Source organism: Cervus canadensis, chromosome 5 (genome assembly GCF_019320065.1).
Source record: "Cervus canadensis isolate Bull #8, Minnesota chromosome 5, ASM1932006v1, whole genome shotgun sequence".
NCBI classification, from domain to species: domain Eukaryota; kingdom Metazoa; phylum Chordata; class Mammalia; order Artiodactyla; family Cervidae; genus Cervus; species Cervus canadensis.
Window position 1 is genome coordinate 67435456 of NC_057390.1, and position 16960 is coordinate 67452415.

General features: G+C 49.9%; 1 protein-coding gene and 1 long non-coding RNA gene across 4 annotated transcripts in view; one reads left to right on the forward strand and one right to left on the reverse strand.

Moving 5' to 3' along the window:
- The window catches only part of LOC122441913, a 36770-nt gene extending 29059 nt beyond the window's left edge, over positions 1–7711 (forward strand). Inside the window, exons 2-3 of the long non-coding RNA XR_006269498.1 lie at positions 6157–6270; positions 7424–7711. This is a non-coding gene — a long non-coding RNA (uncharacterized LOC122441913). The remainder of the gene's footprint in view (positions 1–6156; positions 6271–7423) is intronic.
- The window catches only part of PLB1 (phospholipase B1), a 130393-nt gene that overhangs the window by 1092 nt on the left and 112341 nt on the right, over positions 1–16960 (reverse strand). For all 3 annotated transcript variants that reach the window (XM_043469045.1, XM_043469044.1, XM_043469046.1), the window contains 8 exons: positions 14415–14466; positions 13202–13282; positions 11603–11668; positions 10951–11045; positions 9678–9759; positions 8723–8821; positions 7901–7996; positions 799–873 (listed from right to left, as the gene is read on the reverse strand). In XM_043469045.1, coding sequence (XP_043324980.1) covers positions 799–873; positions 7901–7996; positions 8723–8821; positions 9678–9759; positions 10951–11045; positions 11603–11668; positions 13202–13282; positions 14415–14466 — 646 coding nt within the window. The remainder of the gene's footprint in view (positions 1–798; positions 874–7900; positions 7997–8722; positions 8822–9677; positions 9760–10950; positions 11046–11602; positions 11669–13201; positions 13283–14414; positions 14467–16960) is intronic.

A 16960-nucleotide genomic window follows, 5' to 3' on the forward strand; every position in this document is an offset into this window, starting at 1 on the left:
GTAGAATGTGAACATTTTCCACAGGTGGAGATGAGGGATGAGCCTCCAGGGGAGCAGATGGCAGAAGTGGAAGCACAGACGGGGGCCATCATGGGTTTTGTTTGGGAAGTGGCTCCGTTTTCCAGGAGCGGAGTTATGTGTCTAAGGTGATACAGGGAGGTGGGCCTCCAGTCTGGACTCTCTTCGGTGGGACATGGGGACCAGGGAAAGGTTTCAAGTAGTCTTGAGAAGACTGGAATTCTTTCCAGGTATGCCAGTCTGTGTCTGGCAATGATTACAGGATGGACAGAGAAGAGCCAGGGAGGGGGGGCTTTGTCAGTGGTCTGGGGGATGGTGTCTGGGCCTGGACACTGGGAGTGCTGGCAAGCCAGAAAGACGATGCAGGCACCTAGCAGAGACATGGTGTCTTATTTCTCTGCCTTGCAGCCCCCAGTACCAGGAGCATGCCTAGTGCGGGAGGGCTCCTTGGTGCACGTTTAAGGCAGAGGATGCCTCAGACCCTCCGGAATCATGGTGGGTGATGAGGGTCTGGCCAGTGTTTGCTCATCTGCCTCCCCTGGGCCTCGTCCTGCTTCAGTGAGCCTGTGCTTTCTCCCTTGCCTCACTCCCAGCTGAGCGCCTGAGGACCTGAGAAATGTCAGGGGCAGGCAGGGGAGGTAAGATTTGAGAAGGGTGGTCGTGAATGACCGTGTCCGATGGTAAAGCCTCCCAGGGGACTTTGGTGCCTCCAGGTGGCCAGGGCCCTCCTCCCCCAGCTCAGACACCTGCTGCATACCAGACAGGAGGGATCTTACTCACAGCGGAGGGGCACTTGAGCTTGGTTCGGCTGTAGGTGAAGTTGTTGGAGGTGGTCTTATGGCCCACGGGTTCTAGCTGGAGAGAGAGAAGGAAACCTTGATTTCCTCCCAGGCTGAGCACTCCCCCGCTGTTGGAGGGAGGAGTATCTCACACCAGGTTCCCGCTTTTGCTGAAACCAGCAAAGGGGCAAGACCCACGGGCGACATTTGCCACCCTGAGGCCAGAGCTGGACCTGACTTCTGACTCAGAGATTGGCAAATCAGAGGCCATCAGAGCAGAAGGACCCCGAGTTCGTATCTGGGATTTACTGCAAAGGACACTGAGACCCAGGGGAGTCTGACCCGTTCAGAGGCCTCAGTGAATGATGAGTCGGGGTAGGGGGAGGCAGGGCTCAGGACTTCCATCTCCTGCATCCCTGTGGGTGGCTGTGAATGCAGATACTCTGCATTTTCAACTTTACAAAATGGTGATGAGCATATTTCCCAACTTCTTGAAGTGTCTGGGGATAGTCAATTTCAGGAACACTTTGAAAATGCACTGGTTACCATGACATCATTACTACGCTTGACTTGTTGATCCTTAAGAAATTGGAGCTTTCTTGCTTGAGCTACTTTTGTGTGTTTTTTGTATAGATGAAAAGGTTTACTTGAAACCTCCTGGGGAGCAATTATGGTTCAGGTTTAGCTTAATGCATTTGATCCTGGGACCTTCTGAGAATGAGCTGGAGGCTGCTGTAACCTCCTCCCCAGCATCTTTAGCCAGTACCCTGCCCTGTGACACGTGGCCTGCACCAAGGAGATGGATCCCTGGCACTCACCTATCCAGACTCCATCCTGAACATCTGACCTCCACCCATCCCGTGATCTGCTCCCCGCCTGTTCCTGACCTCATCAGCCCCTGATATCCAGGTACTGCCCAGGAGGGAAGTGCAAGTTCACGATGCCAGCTAATGACCACACCTGGCCCAGGACCTTGCTTTTTGTTGTCTTAAAGCCTTTTTGTACCTGTTTGTTAGTAACAATTAGAGGAGGACAGGGTGCTCTGGTCCTGGGAGAGATGCTGCTGTGAATGGACAGAGCACAGTGGGCTCATTGGCTGGGGTCCTGGCTCTGCTAATAATGCTGTGTGGGGCTAAGAGGACTCCAGAACTGCCCCAGGGTTAGGGGTGGGGCATTAAACTGTGACTGGACAACTCCACATCTGGTGTCGTGAGCATCAAATGAGAAGATCAAACACGTGTGAGCAGGAGGTGGTTTATATAGGTAACAAAGCATTATTTCAATTGTAACAGAACTACCCAGAGACAGAACAGATGCTACAGATCAGGTTGGCTGACTCCCAGTGATATTCCAGGAACCTAGGAACTAACTGGCGTAGAGGAAGGTGATAATCATATGGTTTTGATGATTGTATCCGTTTCTCTGTTTCTACTGGTTCCTTGGGCTTGGTACACAATCTACTGTATCCTCTATCTCCCAGGTTGAATCCCCTCCCACCTCTCCACCAGCTGCCTTCACCTTTTTTTTTTTTTTGACTGCCTTCACTCTTATTCCTCATAGTTCTAGAAGAGTAGTTTTTAGCCCCTGTTGCACTTCCCAACAAAGGAACATCTAGTCAAAGCTTTGGTTTTTCCAGTAATCATGTATGGATGTGAGAGTTGGACTATAAAGAAAGCTAAGCACTGAAGAATTGATGCTTTTGAACTGTGGTGTTGGAGAAGACTCTTGAGAGTCCCCTGGATAACAAGAAGATCCAACCAGTCCATCCTAAAGGAAATCAGTCCTGAATATTCATTGGAAGGACTGATGCTGAATTCCAATATTTTGGCCATCTGATGCGAAGAACTGACTCATTGGAAAAGACCCTGATACTGGGAATAATTGAAGGTGGGAGGAGAAGGGGACAACAGAGGATGAGATGGTTGGATGGCATCACCGACTCAATGGACATGAGTTTGAGTAAGCTCCAGGAGTTGGTGATGGACAGGGAAGCCTGGTGTGCTGCAGTCCATGGAGTCGCAAAGAGTCAGACATGACTGAGTAACTGAACTGAACTGCACTTCTCAATCTTCCACTCTATCTGTCTCTCTCACTTGACTCAAGCTCTGGTCAAGGTCACCAGTGATCTCTATATTCCTGGATTCAGTGCTCACTTTCTTTTTTGTCTTGCTTCACTTTTCAGCAGAATTTGTCAAAGTTGATGCTTCCTTTTCAAAATACTTCTCTTGGCTCCCAAGATACAGCACTGTTATTTCCCTCCCCCCTCCTCCTTCTGTCCTTCTCATCTGTTGCTAGACCAAAAGCTGGAAGAAAGCCCCAGGGTTTGGTGGTTGGCCCTATGCCTTTTTTCCCCTAATCTTTTTCTAGGAGCCTCTCAGTCAATTCTGTGGCCTTGAATGGCACTTCTAGGCTAATCATCCCCACATTCTCTCTCCCCTCCTCCAAAATCTCCATTGCTGACTCCCTGAACTCCAGAATCATACATTTAACACATTTCCTGATTCCTCCAGGTGGACTTCTGGAATGCAGCTCACAGTGACCATGTCCAAAATACGAACTTTTGATTTTCCCCTCCCAACTGTATTTCTCTCTATGCACCTCAACTGTCCACCCCGATTCCTTGACCCCAAACTGAAGAGTCATCCCTTATTCCTCGTCTACCACCAACCAGTCCAAACCACATCCCAGATCCAATGACTTCCCTTCTCCGCTGCCATCCCGTGGTCTCCGCCACCTTCACCTTCCTGGACTTTCAGCAGCTTCCTAATGGTCGAGTTCCTCTCTTGCTTCCCTCCTATCCATCTCTATGTAGCAGCCAGAGGGTAAACCAGGTCTCATGGCTCCCCTGTTGAAAGCCATCCAAGGACCCAGCCCTTGCTCTTGTCCACCTCTCTGACCTTGCTTCCTTCCCTCCAGCCATACTGGCCTTTACGCTCCTCACACACTTCAAGCTCATTCCTGACTCTTGGCCCACACCGGTCCAGTTTCCTCTGCCTGGAACACCCTGGCCTGAGACCTCAGCATGCCTGGCAGCCTCTTGACATTCAGTTCTCAGTTCACATGTCACTCTCCAGTGAGGCCTCCCTCTCCCCACCATTCTCTCTGTCATAGCACCCTGCTTTAATTTTTTAAAAGCCCTGAATGTGGTCACAAATTACCTTGTTATTTTTTTTTCATCTCTTTTCCCCACTAGACTGGAAGCTCCCCAAGAGCAGGGCATCTCTTTTCCCCAGCACCTGGGGCAGCCCCTCTGGCATCGTGGTGCTCAGGAAAGAGTGGTCTAGTGGATGGATGGATGAACTGGAGTCACACAGACCTGGAGCCCACAGGAAAGGGAGTTGTATTTGCTAGAACCCACCTTTCCTAAGGACAGACACGGTGGCTACAACAATGTGGCAAATGACAGGACTGAGACAGGATGGGTCCCAGGGGGCTCTAGCCTGCTCTGGGGACTTGGAGAAGGCTTCTTGTTGAAGCTGGCACCTGAGTGCCAGTGCCAGTGTTGAGGTGGGTCAAGGCTAGCCGGGGGAAGGAGGCAGAAAGGGCAGCCAGAGAGAACAGGATGAGCAAGGGCAAACACACAGAGGCAGGAGACAGCATGGGCGGTGCAGGAAGCTTCACTCCTTGCTGGATTGCCAAGCGCAGGTCACTTGGTAGGAGTGGCTGCTGGAGAGGTTAGTTGGGGCCGAGACCCGGAAGGCCTGGTGTGCCTGGCCCTTCTTCCCCGGGGAGGGGCCAGCCTCGGACATTTGAGAGCAGGGGTGTGACTTGGTCATATTTCATTTATGGAGAGCATGTGGTTGCCCTGTGGAGAGGAGATCTAAGGCAGTAGTTCACAAACCCTATGCAATGATCACTTGGGGAACATCTAAAAGGTATTGAATCTAGATGCTACCCCAGACAAAGTCAGAATTTCTGGGGATCAGGCCCAGGCACTGTTTTCTTTTTCACTGAAGCTAACATACATATAGAAACAAATATAAAAAATGAGTCACTGATAAATTATGACAAAATGAACATACTCACTTAGTCAGCATCCAGGTAAGGAATAGAATACAATCAACACTCAAAAGCTCCCTCCTGCTCTCTTCTAGCACTATCCACATCCCAATAAGACCATGTGTATATCTGCTTGTTTTTGAAATTTATATATATAGTTGTATGTTAAAGTTTTAGTCTCATTGCTGTGAGGTTATTCTATTGCATGAATGTGCTGTTTGTTTACACATTCTGCTACTGGTAGACATTTGGGGGTTTTCCTGTTTGGGGGTCATGAATAGTGCTGCTATGAAAATTCTTGTCCATCTTTTGGTGAAATGAGTGTATACCTTTCTGTTGGGGATATACATAGGAGTAGAATTGTTGGGTCATAGGGAATACGTGTGTTCAGCTTTAGTAGATATACAAAGTGGTTGTAGGTATTCATTATTTTTAAGAGCCCCCAGATAACTGTAATACACAGCCAGAGCTGTGTTAACAGCTATAAGCCTTGGAGATAGGGACGCCAATTAGGAGGCTAGCATTGTCTCCTGATTTGTGTTAGGGGAGATGCCCAGGGAGATGTCAATGTTAGAAGAGATTAAGATTTCCACAAAAGAGGGAGCAGGCAGCAGTGGAGGAATAGTTATCAGAAAAGAGGCAGCGAGACTGTTGGTAAGAAGAAAAAAGAAAAAGGAAGAGAAAAACATGCCCTAGTGCTGTTGGAGTTTCTGGCTTTGCGAAAGTCTCTGAAAAAGGAGGCAAAAACTGTTCCTAGAGGAGGGGCATGAGATAGAACAGTTTCAAGAGCGTCTGTTGCCACAGTGGGGCACCCGGGGTATCAGCCAAAGCCTGCAGACACTATGTCATAGGACTCTAATTATGAGACATGAATTCACCGGTTACATATGTGCTTATCAGGCTGGTGCTGTAGCCAGGATGCTTGGTGATTAGACCTGAGTTCTAATCCTTGTTCTGCCACTTGCTGGCTGTTTAACCCTTCAAAAATTGTTCCATGTCTCTGTATTTTAGTTACAGATCATTCTGGCTCGCTGACCTACCTCTAAGATCCTCTCCAGTCCTATTGGTTTGTCACTATTGGTATGTCACTCTAGGGGTGAAATTCCAGGAAGAAGATGACCTGAGAAGTTGGCACAATGCTGTAGGTTTATATCTGAGATGCTTTTGGAGGAAAACACTGGACTATGTAATTATTCCCACAAGTCATATTGCACAGGATAACATACTCGTAGATTGTTTTAGGTTTGTTTTGCTTTGTGTTTGCTGTTGTTTTTTAAATTTGGGGTATGGCTGGGGAGCTATGAACAGTCTTGTGGTAGTAATAATATGTCTCCATGCAGCATTTGCCTTTTGTTTTCAGATCTAAATCCCTTCCACTTGCTTTTATGAAACAGAAGCATTTAATGGGAAGACCTACCGAGCTGCTTTGGAAGAGAAAGGCCAGAACCACATTAAATCATGCAGAATGAGACAGGTGGGTCCTCTAATGCTCAAGTCATCAATATGGCCATCCATCCTAGGAGACCCCAAATACCCCAGGTAGGAAAACCATACCCTGATGGGGACACTGGGAGGGAAAGGCCAAGGGCTTAGCATTCCTGCCCCTCCTTGGAATCCGTGGATTCCCCCAGGGTTGCAGGGGGAGAAAAGAAACCATGCAGAGATATCCAGGCTTTACTGGGGCAGAGGCGCAGGGTGGTTAAAAGCATGAAGTTGAATGACTCAGTCACTGAAAGACAACTGGACTTCAAAGCAAAATATCATCAAGAGAAACACAACTGCTCCCAGGAATTATACTGTTTTAACTTTGGTTTAAAAAATCCACTGTGGAAGTAGGGTTGGGAGAGAACTCAAAGTGTTCTAATTGCAATTCCCGGTCCTGGACGGACAGAGATGACGAAAGTTCCAGGAGTGGGCAGACTGTGATGTCAACAGGAGGAAAACACCAGGAAAACACAAGCAGAGGGAGGTTGAGCCTGCAATTAAGTAGGCCAAGGAGAAAAACCTCCTTACATGCTGTTCTGAGAGGAGGAGGAGGAGGAGGTGGTGTAGCTAAGGAGAAAGTCAATATTGTGAGTCAGCCGAGGAAGATACTGGCCACGCTGGCGGAGCTGACAGGTGTGGGAATATTTGCATAGTGGTGCCTGGCAAAGTCACAGTGGGCCTGAAGCTGCAGGGAAAGGAGCAGGCGTGTGGATGGTTTAATCACCATGGGAGAAAGGAGAGAACATGCAGGTTGGGGTGGGGATTGGGTTACCCGCTGAGCCTAGATCAAAAGAAGCCAGTGGACTGGAAAGGCATTTCATTTGCTCTGCACAAGAGGATACAGCACTCAGGGTTACTTGTCAAGCTCTGTGCAAACATAGCTGACTGTCCAGTCATGAGTGGCCAGCTGTAAAGGGCAGAGCAAGGCACAGGGATGTGGCCCCTGGGCTGTACCTTCATTTCGTAAGGTCCCCTTTTCCCCCCACCAAAAAGGACTAGACTAGGTGGCAGCCTGGGAAAACTGGCTGAGCGTCTCTTTTTTAATGTTTAAAGAAATAACAGTAGGGAGTATGGGGATTATTGTGCTGGATGTGGCACACACGTTATCTCTAAGATCTGTGTCACTTTTGTTGTTTTTGTAGATACAGATACGGATGGCCAGTGTGTACATAGTCGTTCAGTCATGTCCGACTCTTTGTGATCTCATGGACTGTAACCTGCCAAGCTCCTCTGTCCATGGAATTTTCTGAGCAAGAATACTGGACTGGGTTGCCATTTCCTACTTCAGAGGATCTTCCTGACCCAGGGGTTGAACCCATGTCTCCTGCATTGGCAGGCAGATTCTTTACCACTCACACCACCTGGGAGGCCCACAAATGGCCAGAGTGGGCTCAATGGCCCAAGATCACACAGTAAAGGGTTGATGCTGATATTTTCATCTAGTCTATCTGATGACAAAGTTATCCCCCAACAGCACTGAAAAATTACAGAAATACGTGGGCTGCCATATTGAACTCTGGGGAGAAAGGAGCCATATCAACCAATAGGTTTTTCTTTGTGGGAAAGAGCGTCCTCGGCTGTACCCGTGACCCAAGCCCACTCGACCCTTAGGTACTGACCATGTTATTCCAGAGAGCGATGGCCATCTCTGCGTGCCCACGTTCTGAGAAGTGGAAACAGTCCTCGGAGAAGAAGGTGAGGTCAGCGCCCCCTCTCTGTGACCAAAAGAAGGGGGTTATCTTCCTGAGCTGAGAGCACTGCTACCTGCCCAAGCCCTCTGCCCCAGGCAGTGGCACCCTGGGCATTCCACCTTCCATCCTTTCATTTCTGCTGCCAGCTGGCTCAGATATTGATGGAGAAACTACCTAGTTTTGGAATTTTTATTTTTAAAAAATTTGTAGCAATCTAATTGTTTGTTGTGGCTAAGTTGTGTCTGACTCTTCTGGGACCCCATGGGTTGTAGCCCACCAGGCCCCTCTGTGCATGGGATTTCCCAGGCAAGAATACTGGAGTGGGTTGCCATTTCCTCCTTCAGGGGCTCTTTCTGACCCAGGGATTGAACCCAGGTCTCCTGCATTGGCAGGCGGATTCTTTACCTCTGAGCCACCACGGAAGCCCGTAGCCACCTACAGTCCATCACTTTTCCTTCAGCATCCCTGCCCTAATAGTTGAAAAGAATATTTTGGGGAAGCTTTCATTTTATTCCAACCTGGCAAATATCAGGGCCATACCTGGGGAGCTTGGTCACTGTTAATTTTCACATTTTCTTTCCAACTACATCTAAGTTCAAGTAATACTCAAAAGGGGGGAAGGAACAAAAGCAGAAACAGCAGCTCCTTGGGAGCACGCCTAGAGAGAGATGGTCCAAAAAAGGCCATATGGAGAAGGAAATACATACCCCAAGATAATGGCCGCTATACACGTGCCCCCCAGCTGCTCACCTTGTTCAGGGGGACGAGAGTGTTTTGGAAGAAAGGTTGTACAACCACGGCAAAGTCCTCACACTGCAGGTACTGGTAGGAGAGCGTGGACAGGGCACTCTAGGGATGGGGAGAGAGGCGTTCAGTCCCACAGTGAGGCTGGACAGATGGGCTGTCCCTGAGGCCTCGGGTGGGTCGTGTCAGGGCCAGGAGACCCAGAGGAGCTGCTCTAGTGCACAAGCATCCACCTAGGCTGCACCAGGCATGGACACCACCCTGCTCTCACTGCATGAAGAAGTGGATTAGAACACAGGACTCCAGTCCCAATGGGGAACTTTTCAACACCAGCTCCTCAAAATGCCTTAGACCTTAGGATGATTTTCCACAGTCTTGGCATTGCTTAAGCGCCCAAAGGTGGACTGTAAAAGGGATAGACTAGCTGTGCTCACCCTCGAGGAGCTGGTCATCCATCTGTGAGATGTAAAAGTCAAAATCATGTATGGCATAAGGGTCAGTGAAGTGCTGACTGAAGTTGCCAGCAGGGAGCTTAGTCAAGGGAAGCTTCTCAGATAAGAAGACAAAATTCCGAGAGTGAGATGGATGCGCTGCAGAAAGGCCCAGGCGGGCAGGTCCGGGGAGAGGACAGCAAGAGCAGAGACAGACATGAGAGAGTAAGGAGGGAGGGAGCCCAAGGGCAGTGAACACAGCCCATCTCTCCTCTGGTGGGGGCGGTGGGTGTGGGGGATAAAGGGGTGATGCCGCCTCTGAGAGTTGAGGGGTTTCTCCCAGCTTCCCTTCTGAGCTTCTCACTCCCCTCCCCTGATGTTGATTTACCTGGACACACATTTCAGGGGCTGTGATCTCCCTTTAGGAAGTGGCCTTGCTCTCAGCAGAACCCTGCCAAACACCTAAGTTCCCAATCCTTGCTTCGGGAGTAAAGAGGAGGGTGGGGAGGGAGAAAGGGGGACAGGGTCACCTGGAAGTCCCAGTTCACTGTCTTCAATTCTTGCATCTCTGGCAAGTTCTCCTGGGAGCCTTGGAGGCAGGTGCAGTTGCTCCTGTGGGGTGAGGAGTCCTGAGGCTCAGGGACCCTGGGAGGCTGCCCCCACCCCCTCCATACACACAGGTGCCCCCCACAACACAGACTTGCTGCCTCTTGGGCCTGGGTCAGAGAAGCATGACTCAGGGACATGAGATCCAGAAGGTGCTTATTAGGAGAGAAGGCAGAAGGGTTGGCAACAGTGCCTGGGGCTCCTGTGGACAGGCCATCCGTTTCCTTGGCCACCTGACTATTCTTTCCCTAGCCTGTGGCTCCTGGAGTTTCTCCAGGGGGGATGGGGTTTTGGGAAGACTCCCAAAGTGGCCCAGCCTTTCTTCATGTTCCCGAGGCCTCCCTTCTCTACCTTCAGCTGCTGAGGACGCTCCTGCAGGAAGATGCTCTTGGGCAGCACTGGATGCTCCACGCATGGACCAGGTTCCAGGCAAGATTGGAACCAGCTGGTCACCTTCCCAACAAATCCATTTGATCCCAGATAGGGCTGCTTAGCCACCCTATAGAATCTCCTCCCCCAAAACAACCGTCACAGGAACTCTGGGCAACCCTCTGGCCTTAAAGAGGGCAACTTCCTGTAGGGTCAGAGCTGAGCTTTAACAAATTCCAGCCCAACAGAGATTCTTGCATGATGTAACTTAGCTCTAAGCCTGGCTTTCAAGGCCAGTCCTAAGAAGCACATTATAGCTACTATTTCCTGAGTGCCTGCCCAAGGGGGACCATGCACTTTACATGTGTTTCCCCTAGATGTCACCTCTACTTCCCCAGGAGATTTTTACATGTGAGGAGTAAGAGGCCCAGAGAGGTCGTGTGGTTTGTACAAGGTCCCACAGCTTCTCAATGGCAAAGCCAGGATGTGAGGCCCAGTAGAGCTGTCTCGAAAGCTCGTCGCCTCGTGCTGCCTCTCAAATGGAACAACTTGCTGAAGTTGGGGTTTGGCATCACAGAAATTCTGGAGCCCTCACAGATCATTTCCAGAAGGGCAAAGTGAGGTCCAGAGAAATGAAGCAACTTGTGTACAGTAGGCATTGAATAAGGTAGCAACACTATAGAATGGTTTTCCAAGCCCCTGGCTAATTGCTGATGTTTGCCCCTTGGACAGGACTGTCTGGCTCTGCCTGTCTCGGTCTCACCCGCTGGCATCTGATCCCCATTCTCCCTAGGTGCCCTCGCCTTGGGACCACGTCCATCTACTTACTGGGCTGCCAGTGGCATGACACATTTTCCATCTTGACCCTGGTGCAGGTCAGCCAGCTCCATGACCTCTACCACATTGATGAAAGTCCGTGGAAGCTGCGGAGAGTGGAGGGGGGAGCTTCAGTAGTCCCCAGGCACTTGTGGGGGAGCAGAGCTTACTGCTGGAAAGAGGTTGAGGGATCATCTAAAGTCTACTTCCCCCTCCCCAATTTTATCAATAAACTGAGGTCCAGAGAGGGAACATGCCTTATATTATCTTGTGGAATGGTCTTTATTGGCCCTACTTTATAGATTAGGAAACTGAGACAAAGTCAACTTGCCCAAAGTCACATGGCTAGGAAGCCACAGTGTCCAGCTATAAGTCAGGCCAACTGGCTCCAGAAGCAGGCTCTTTGCCACCCAACCAAGGCAGTCAGATCCAGTTAGATGCCACCCCACAGAGAAGCTTGGCAGCTGCCTCCCTACCATCCCATCCATCTGGGTACCTGCTCCTGGGGGACTCTGTGCAGTGTGCATCTATGAACACATCTATGTGCATCTCACTGAACACAAGTCCTCTAGCTGCACTCAGGGAGTGACCCCCGGTGAGCCAGCAGACAGCCTGGTTGCTGGCAGGAAACAGGACTCGGGAACGTGCCACTGTGCCTCCCTACCTGCTTGTAGAGGATGTCCAGGGCCTGCCGGATGTACTTAACATACTCCTCAGCGGAGCGGGCCTCCTGTGAAGAAGGAAGGGGCTCTGCTCAGCTCCTGGGAGGAGGGGGAGAAGGTGGCCTGATGCCCAGCACAGGAGGGTCCTGAGCCAGATGGGAAGCCCAACCCTCCTTTCTGATGGACACAGTCTCTGGTAAGAAGTCACCCCTTGGGAACTTCTCTGGTAGTCAGTGGACGCCAATGCAGGGAATGTGGGTTTGAGTCCTGGTCAGGGAACTAAGCCCACATGCTGCAACTAGCAAGAAACCAGTGCCCAGCAACTACGGAGCCTACATGCTGCAACCAGAGAAGCCTGCAATGAAGAGCACACACACACCATGACAAGGACCCAGCAAGGCCAAAAAAAAGGAAAGGAAAAGTCATCCCTTGATGCCTACTAGGTACCATCAACGGCCCCCACCCCACCCTGCTCCATGGTGTCTCTAACCCAGATCTTGACAGTGCTGGCCCCCCTGCCTGGGACCCTTTGCATTGCCTCCCCATCACTTCTACCCTTATAACTCAGCTTGAGGGTCTCCTCTTCTGGCCCCTCTCCCAACTGGAGGCTGATTTAGCCCCTTCCAAAACATGGCCTGAATCCTGGTGGTGATCCCAAGTCATTTCCACAAAACGCTGCTCTCAGGAAGGTAAACCTGACTTTGCATGAAGACAGATCTTCTGGGGTCACTTCTGGCTTCCTGGACCCCATGGAGTGCAGGACACAATGACATTTAAAACCCCATGGGGTTGGATTACTTCTTCCTCTAGTCTGGGCAGAGAGGAAGAGAGGTCCCTGTGTGGGGGAGGCTGGTTCTCATCTAGAATTTGGAGACTGTCTCTCTGAGCCACAAGGAATGATAAATGTCTTCTCCCTGCTGCCTGTGACTGTCAAACATTCTAGCACAACCTCTGAGTTATGGCAGCTGCTTTTTTTTTTTTTTTCCTGGCCAAATAAAATATAGCTCATCCTCAACTTAGAACAAGATGAATTCCAGAAGTTATTACTTCCCACAGTTTGTAAGTCTGGACGTATTTCCCCACAGAAACAAGGTTAGGAGTGAGTTGGGTTCACAGGCTGGCTGAAGGTGGTTTACACATGGTGTCCCTGAAGGGCAGTGAGCCAGGGATCAGGATTGGTTCAACTGTATCAGCCATATTTATGACATTGTTTCAGCCGCCCCCTGCAACCTCCTCACCCTGCAGAAACACCAAAAAAAAATGGGCAGAGACTCCAAACAGGTGAGTGGGCTCCCTGGTTATATACTGGCTACCAGAGAATAGTAATTAAGGGTGTAAGAGAGACCACCTCATCAGTGCCTGAGAGTGGGGACGTCCAGACACGTCTGGAATCAGGGAACCAACGCAGCAGACACTCAGCAGTGGGGATGGCTGGCCTGTCCTGGTGTGTGTGAGCCGGGCTGTCTGGGCAGACTCAGGTGCCTGGGAGAGCCGGCCAGGGTGCCTCCCACGAGGGACGTCCCAGCCTGGGTCCAGACAGTGACCTTGGCCAGCAGCTCCCTTCTCAGTTCCATCCCCCAGGGGGCCGGTCAGGGGCCTACCTGATTGTCACAGTAATGGCACAAGTCGTTGCTCCCAATGAAGAGCGTGATCAGCTTCCAGTCTTTCTGTAGGTTGATTTCCTGAGGGGACAGAAGAGCCCACTTAGGCCTTGGTGAGGGGGTGGGGGAGCATATGCATGTGCTAGACACCCTTTCCCCCTAGTGCCTTTCATCCTCTGTGTCACAGTGGAGAGACGATGGCAAGTGGAGCTCCCTCGTCCTCACTTTGGTGCTGGTCAAGGATTCCACTGTATGTGTGTGTGTGTGTGCGTGTGTGTGTGTGCGTGCGTGTGTCTGTGTGTCTACTCACTCAGTACAGAGAACTTTTTTCCCTTTGAGATCTTAAGAAAGCTGAAGTCCAGGAGGAGGTGGCTTGTATTAACATACTACTAAAGAGCCGACTCACTGGAAAAGACTTTGAGGCTGGGAAAGATTGAGAGCATGAGGAGAAGGGGGCAACAGAGGAAGAGATTGTTGGATGGCATCACTGACTCAATGGACGTGAGTTTGAGCAAACTTTGTCCTTCACTCAGGACGGTGAAGGACAGGGAAGCCTCATCGTGCTGCAGTCCATGGGGTTGCAAAGAGTCGGACACGACTTAGCAATCGAACAAAAAATGTGATCCAAAGGCCTTCCAAGGAGCCCAGGGCAAAAGACGCAACTAGAAGCAAAAGCCCAGAGCTGCCTGGGGCTAGGGAAGGGGACCGGTTGGACAGAGAGGTGAGGAGGGGGCTGGAGAGGTTCTAGGGAGCCTGCTTTCCACTCAGCAGCCCTGTAATAGGAGTGCTGCCAGGCAGTGAATTCCAAGGCATAAACCCAAAGCACTGGAAAAAGTGCTGGTGAGGAGGTTTAGAGGGGCCGGGTGAGCGGGAAGGAGGAAGGATTGGAATGAGAAGCCTATTTTTAGAAGCCAAAGTTTACATAATAGGTTTGGGAAGCCAGCTCTTGGGTGCAGTGGAAAGCTGCCAAAGGCCAAGGCCTGCCACCTCCACCAGCTCTCTGCTCATCTCTCCTCCTGCAGCCGGCCTGGAGGGGAGGGTACCTGGGGAAGGGGTGCAGCAGAGATGGCGTCTTGGTGGCAAGACCTGCTCATCTGGTCCCTTGTAAAGACGAGCCAAGAGATTGAACTGCAGCAGCGCAAAGGGGGCTCATTCAGGGCCACTTGCACCCACCCCAGCTAAAGACAGAGGGTGGCCCGGGGCCTCTACTCACAGGGCTGGTTTTCATTCGCTCCACGAGGTCTCGGGCCTGGGCTGGCATGTCCCTGGGCAGGAGAAGAGAAGGGAACATTAGAGCTGGTTCACGAGCAAGGGCTCAAGCTGTAGGATTTGGGCCTGGTGAGGAGATGTTTCAGGGGAAAAAAAAAGTTATATAAAGACCTATTCCTTCAGAAGGTATTGAAAGGCTTTCAATTCTCAAGAAATCTCAACCTGTGAACAATCAAAGATTTGCTGTGGGCATTGGAGCCCCAGTTAATCCTGACTCTGCCATGGGGCTGACACGCATGTCACCACCACGTCGGCAGCAGGAATGGTGGTGGTGGGGGGGTGGCGGGTGGGCAGTGGGGATCTGCTCAACCTTCCCGTCAGGGACATTCCCTTATATTTCATCCAGCTCTTTTCATTGCAGGCTGAGCCTGTTCAGTTCTTATTTGGCTGCCTGTCTTAAAAATAACCTTTTGTATATTTGAAAAAAGCCATCACCCCAAATGATCCCTCAGCTTCCTCCCTTCCAGGCTTCATGACTCCTTCAACCCTTACCTCTAAGTCCCAGTCTCTCTTCTTTTAATCCTTCTGTTTTTCTTCTCTATCATTCCTTTGGATTTCCAAATCATTCCCCATCTCCTCACTTTCCCCGCTGGTAACAAAACAGGATGAGGGAGACAAATACCGACAGGGCTAGTCCTCACTTCAACCGCTAGATGTGTGCCATGAATGCTTCTGGGTTAGAGAGAGGCATGCCAAAGGAACCCTACTCAGCAATCAAGGAGAATGAACTAGCGATACACATAACAACAGGGATGTATGTCAAAATAATTTTGCTGGGTGAAAGATGTCAGACAAGAAACTAGTACACGGACTTCCCTGGTGATCCAGTGGCTAAGATTCTGTGCTCCCAATGCAGGGGACTGGGGTTCGATCCCTGGTCAGGAAACTAGATCCTGCATGCCACAACTAAGAGTTTGTATGCCGCAACTAATGATCCTGCCTGCTGCAATAAAGATCAAAGATCCCATGAGTCACAACTAAGACCTGGTGCAGCCAAATAAATAAATAAATATTTTTTTAAAAAAGGGAAAAGAGTACATCATCTATGGCTCTGTTTCTATAGAGTTCTAGAAAATTAAACCTAATCTATAGTGACAAGAAAGCAGGTCAGTGGTTACCCGGGTCCCAGGAAGTGAGTGGGGTAGAGACCAGAAGGGGCAGGAGGGAGGGATTGATTATAAAGCAGCATAGGGAAACTTGGAGGTGATGGATATATTCATCATCTTGATTGAGGTAATGGTTTCATAGGTATATGTATATAACAAACTGATCAGATTGCACCCTTTTAATATGTGCACTGTGAAAGTGTTAGTCACTCAGTTGTGCCCCACTCTCTGTGACCCTATGGACTGTAGCCCATTAGGCTCCTCCATCCATGGGATTTTCCAGGCAAGAATACTGGAGTGGGTTGCCATTTCCTTCTCCAGGGGATCTTTCTGACCCGGGATTGAACCCACGTCTCCTGCATTGCAGGCAGACTCTCTACCCTCTGAGCCATCGGGGAACTGGGACAGTGTACTTAGGTCAATTACACCTCAATAAAGCAATTATTTAAAACAGATATGCATAACAGAAGGCATACAGCAAATGGAGGCTTCCATGGAAGGAGTCATATAAGAAGAACTGGTACAGAATGGGCATTTTAAATATTTGCATGTCCACAATGAGCTGAGCATGTGGCCAAGCATACATGTATGTATGTACCATTTCTGCCATGTTTCTCATTTATTCACTCAGGACCGTATCTCATATGCTATTGCTATCATGGGTATGTCAGAAAGTCATAAAGCCTGGCTTGATTAAAGATGACCACATAAGTCTCTGTAATCTTTTTACAGGTTCGAGATATGAACATGGGTATCTGTGGGTGATAAGCCCTCCAGAACACTAGCGGAAGCCAGGAATGCCCTCTTTTCCCCTCTCCCTAGCCAAATTCTTCCCATGCTTCAAGCTCAGAGCAAGCCCTACCTCCCCTAGGAGTCTCCCTCTGGGTTTGTTTACCCACACCTCCTCCCTTTCCTTTTTCAGTCTTGGTGTACAGAGCCATGCTTTGGGAGCTATGGGACCAGGGATCCCCTTCCAGCTCTGCTACCAATTTGCTGTGGAGCTCACCCAAGTTATGGAACCCTGCTAACCTTGAATTTTTTCACCTTTATACAAAGAGGCAGGACTAGATGTTTTCTGGGGTCCCTTCTGGGTCTGTACCTGTCTGCAACTAGACTGCCCAGTTCACATTTTACACTTTTCTGTTTTCTGAGTACAAAATCATTTCAGTCTGCAACATTGCCAGAAACAACACTTCTTCCCCCCAAAATTATTTCCTATTGGTTTAGGCTCCTTAACTAGACAGCAAGCTCTTTGTGGGCAGACATTTAGTTCACTTGATTCTTCTCTATCTTTTAGTAACAGCCTTGGGGCTCAGTCCTTCCCAGGTGCTCAGTGAATTCTTGCTTATTGATTGATAGAAAGGAAGCTTGATCTTGAATGAAA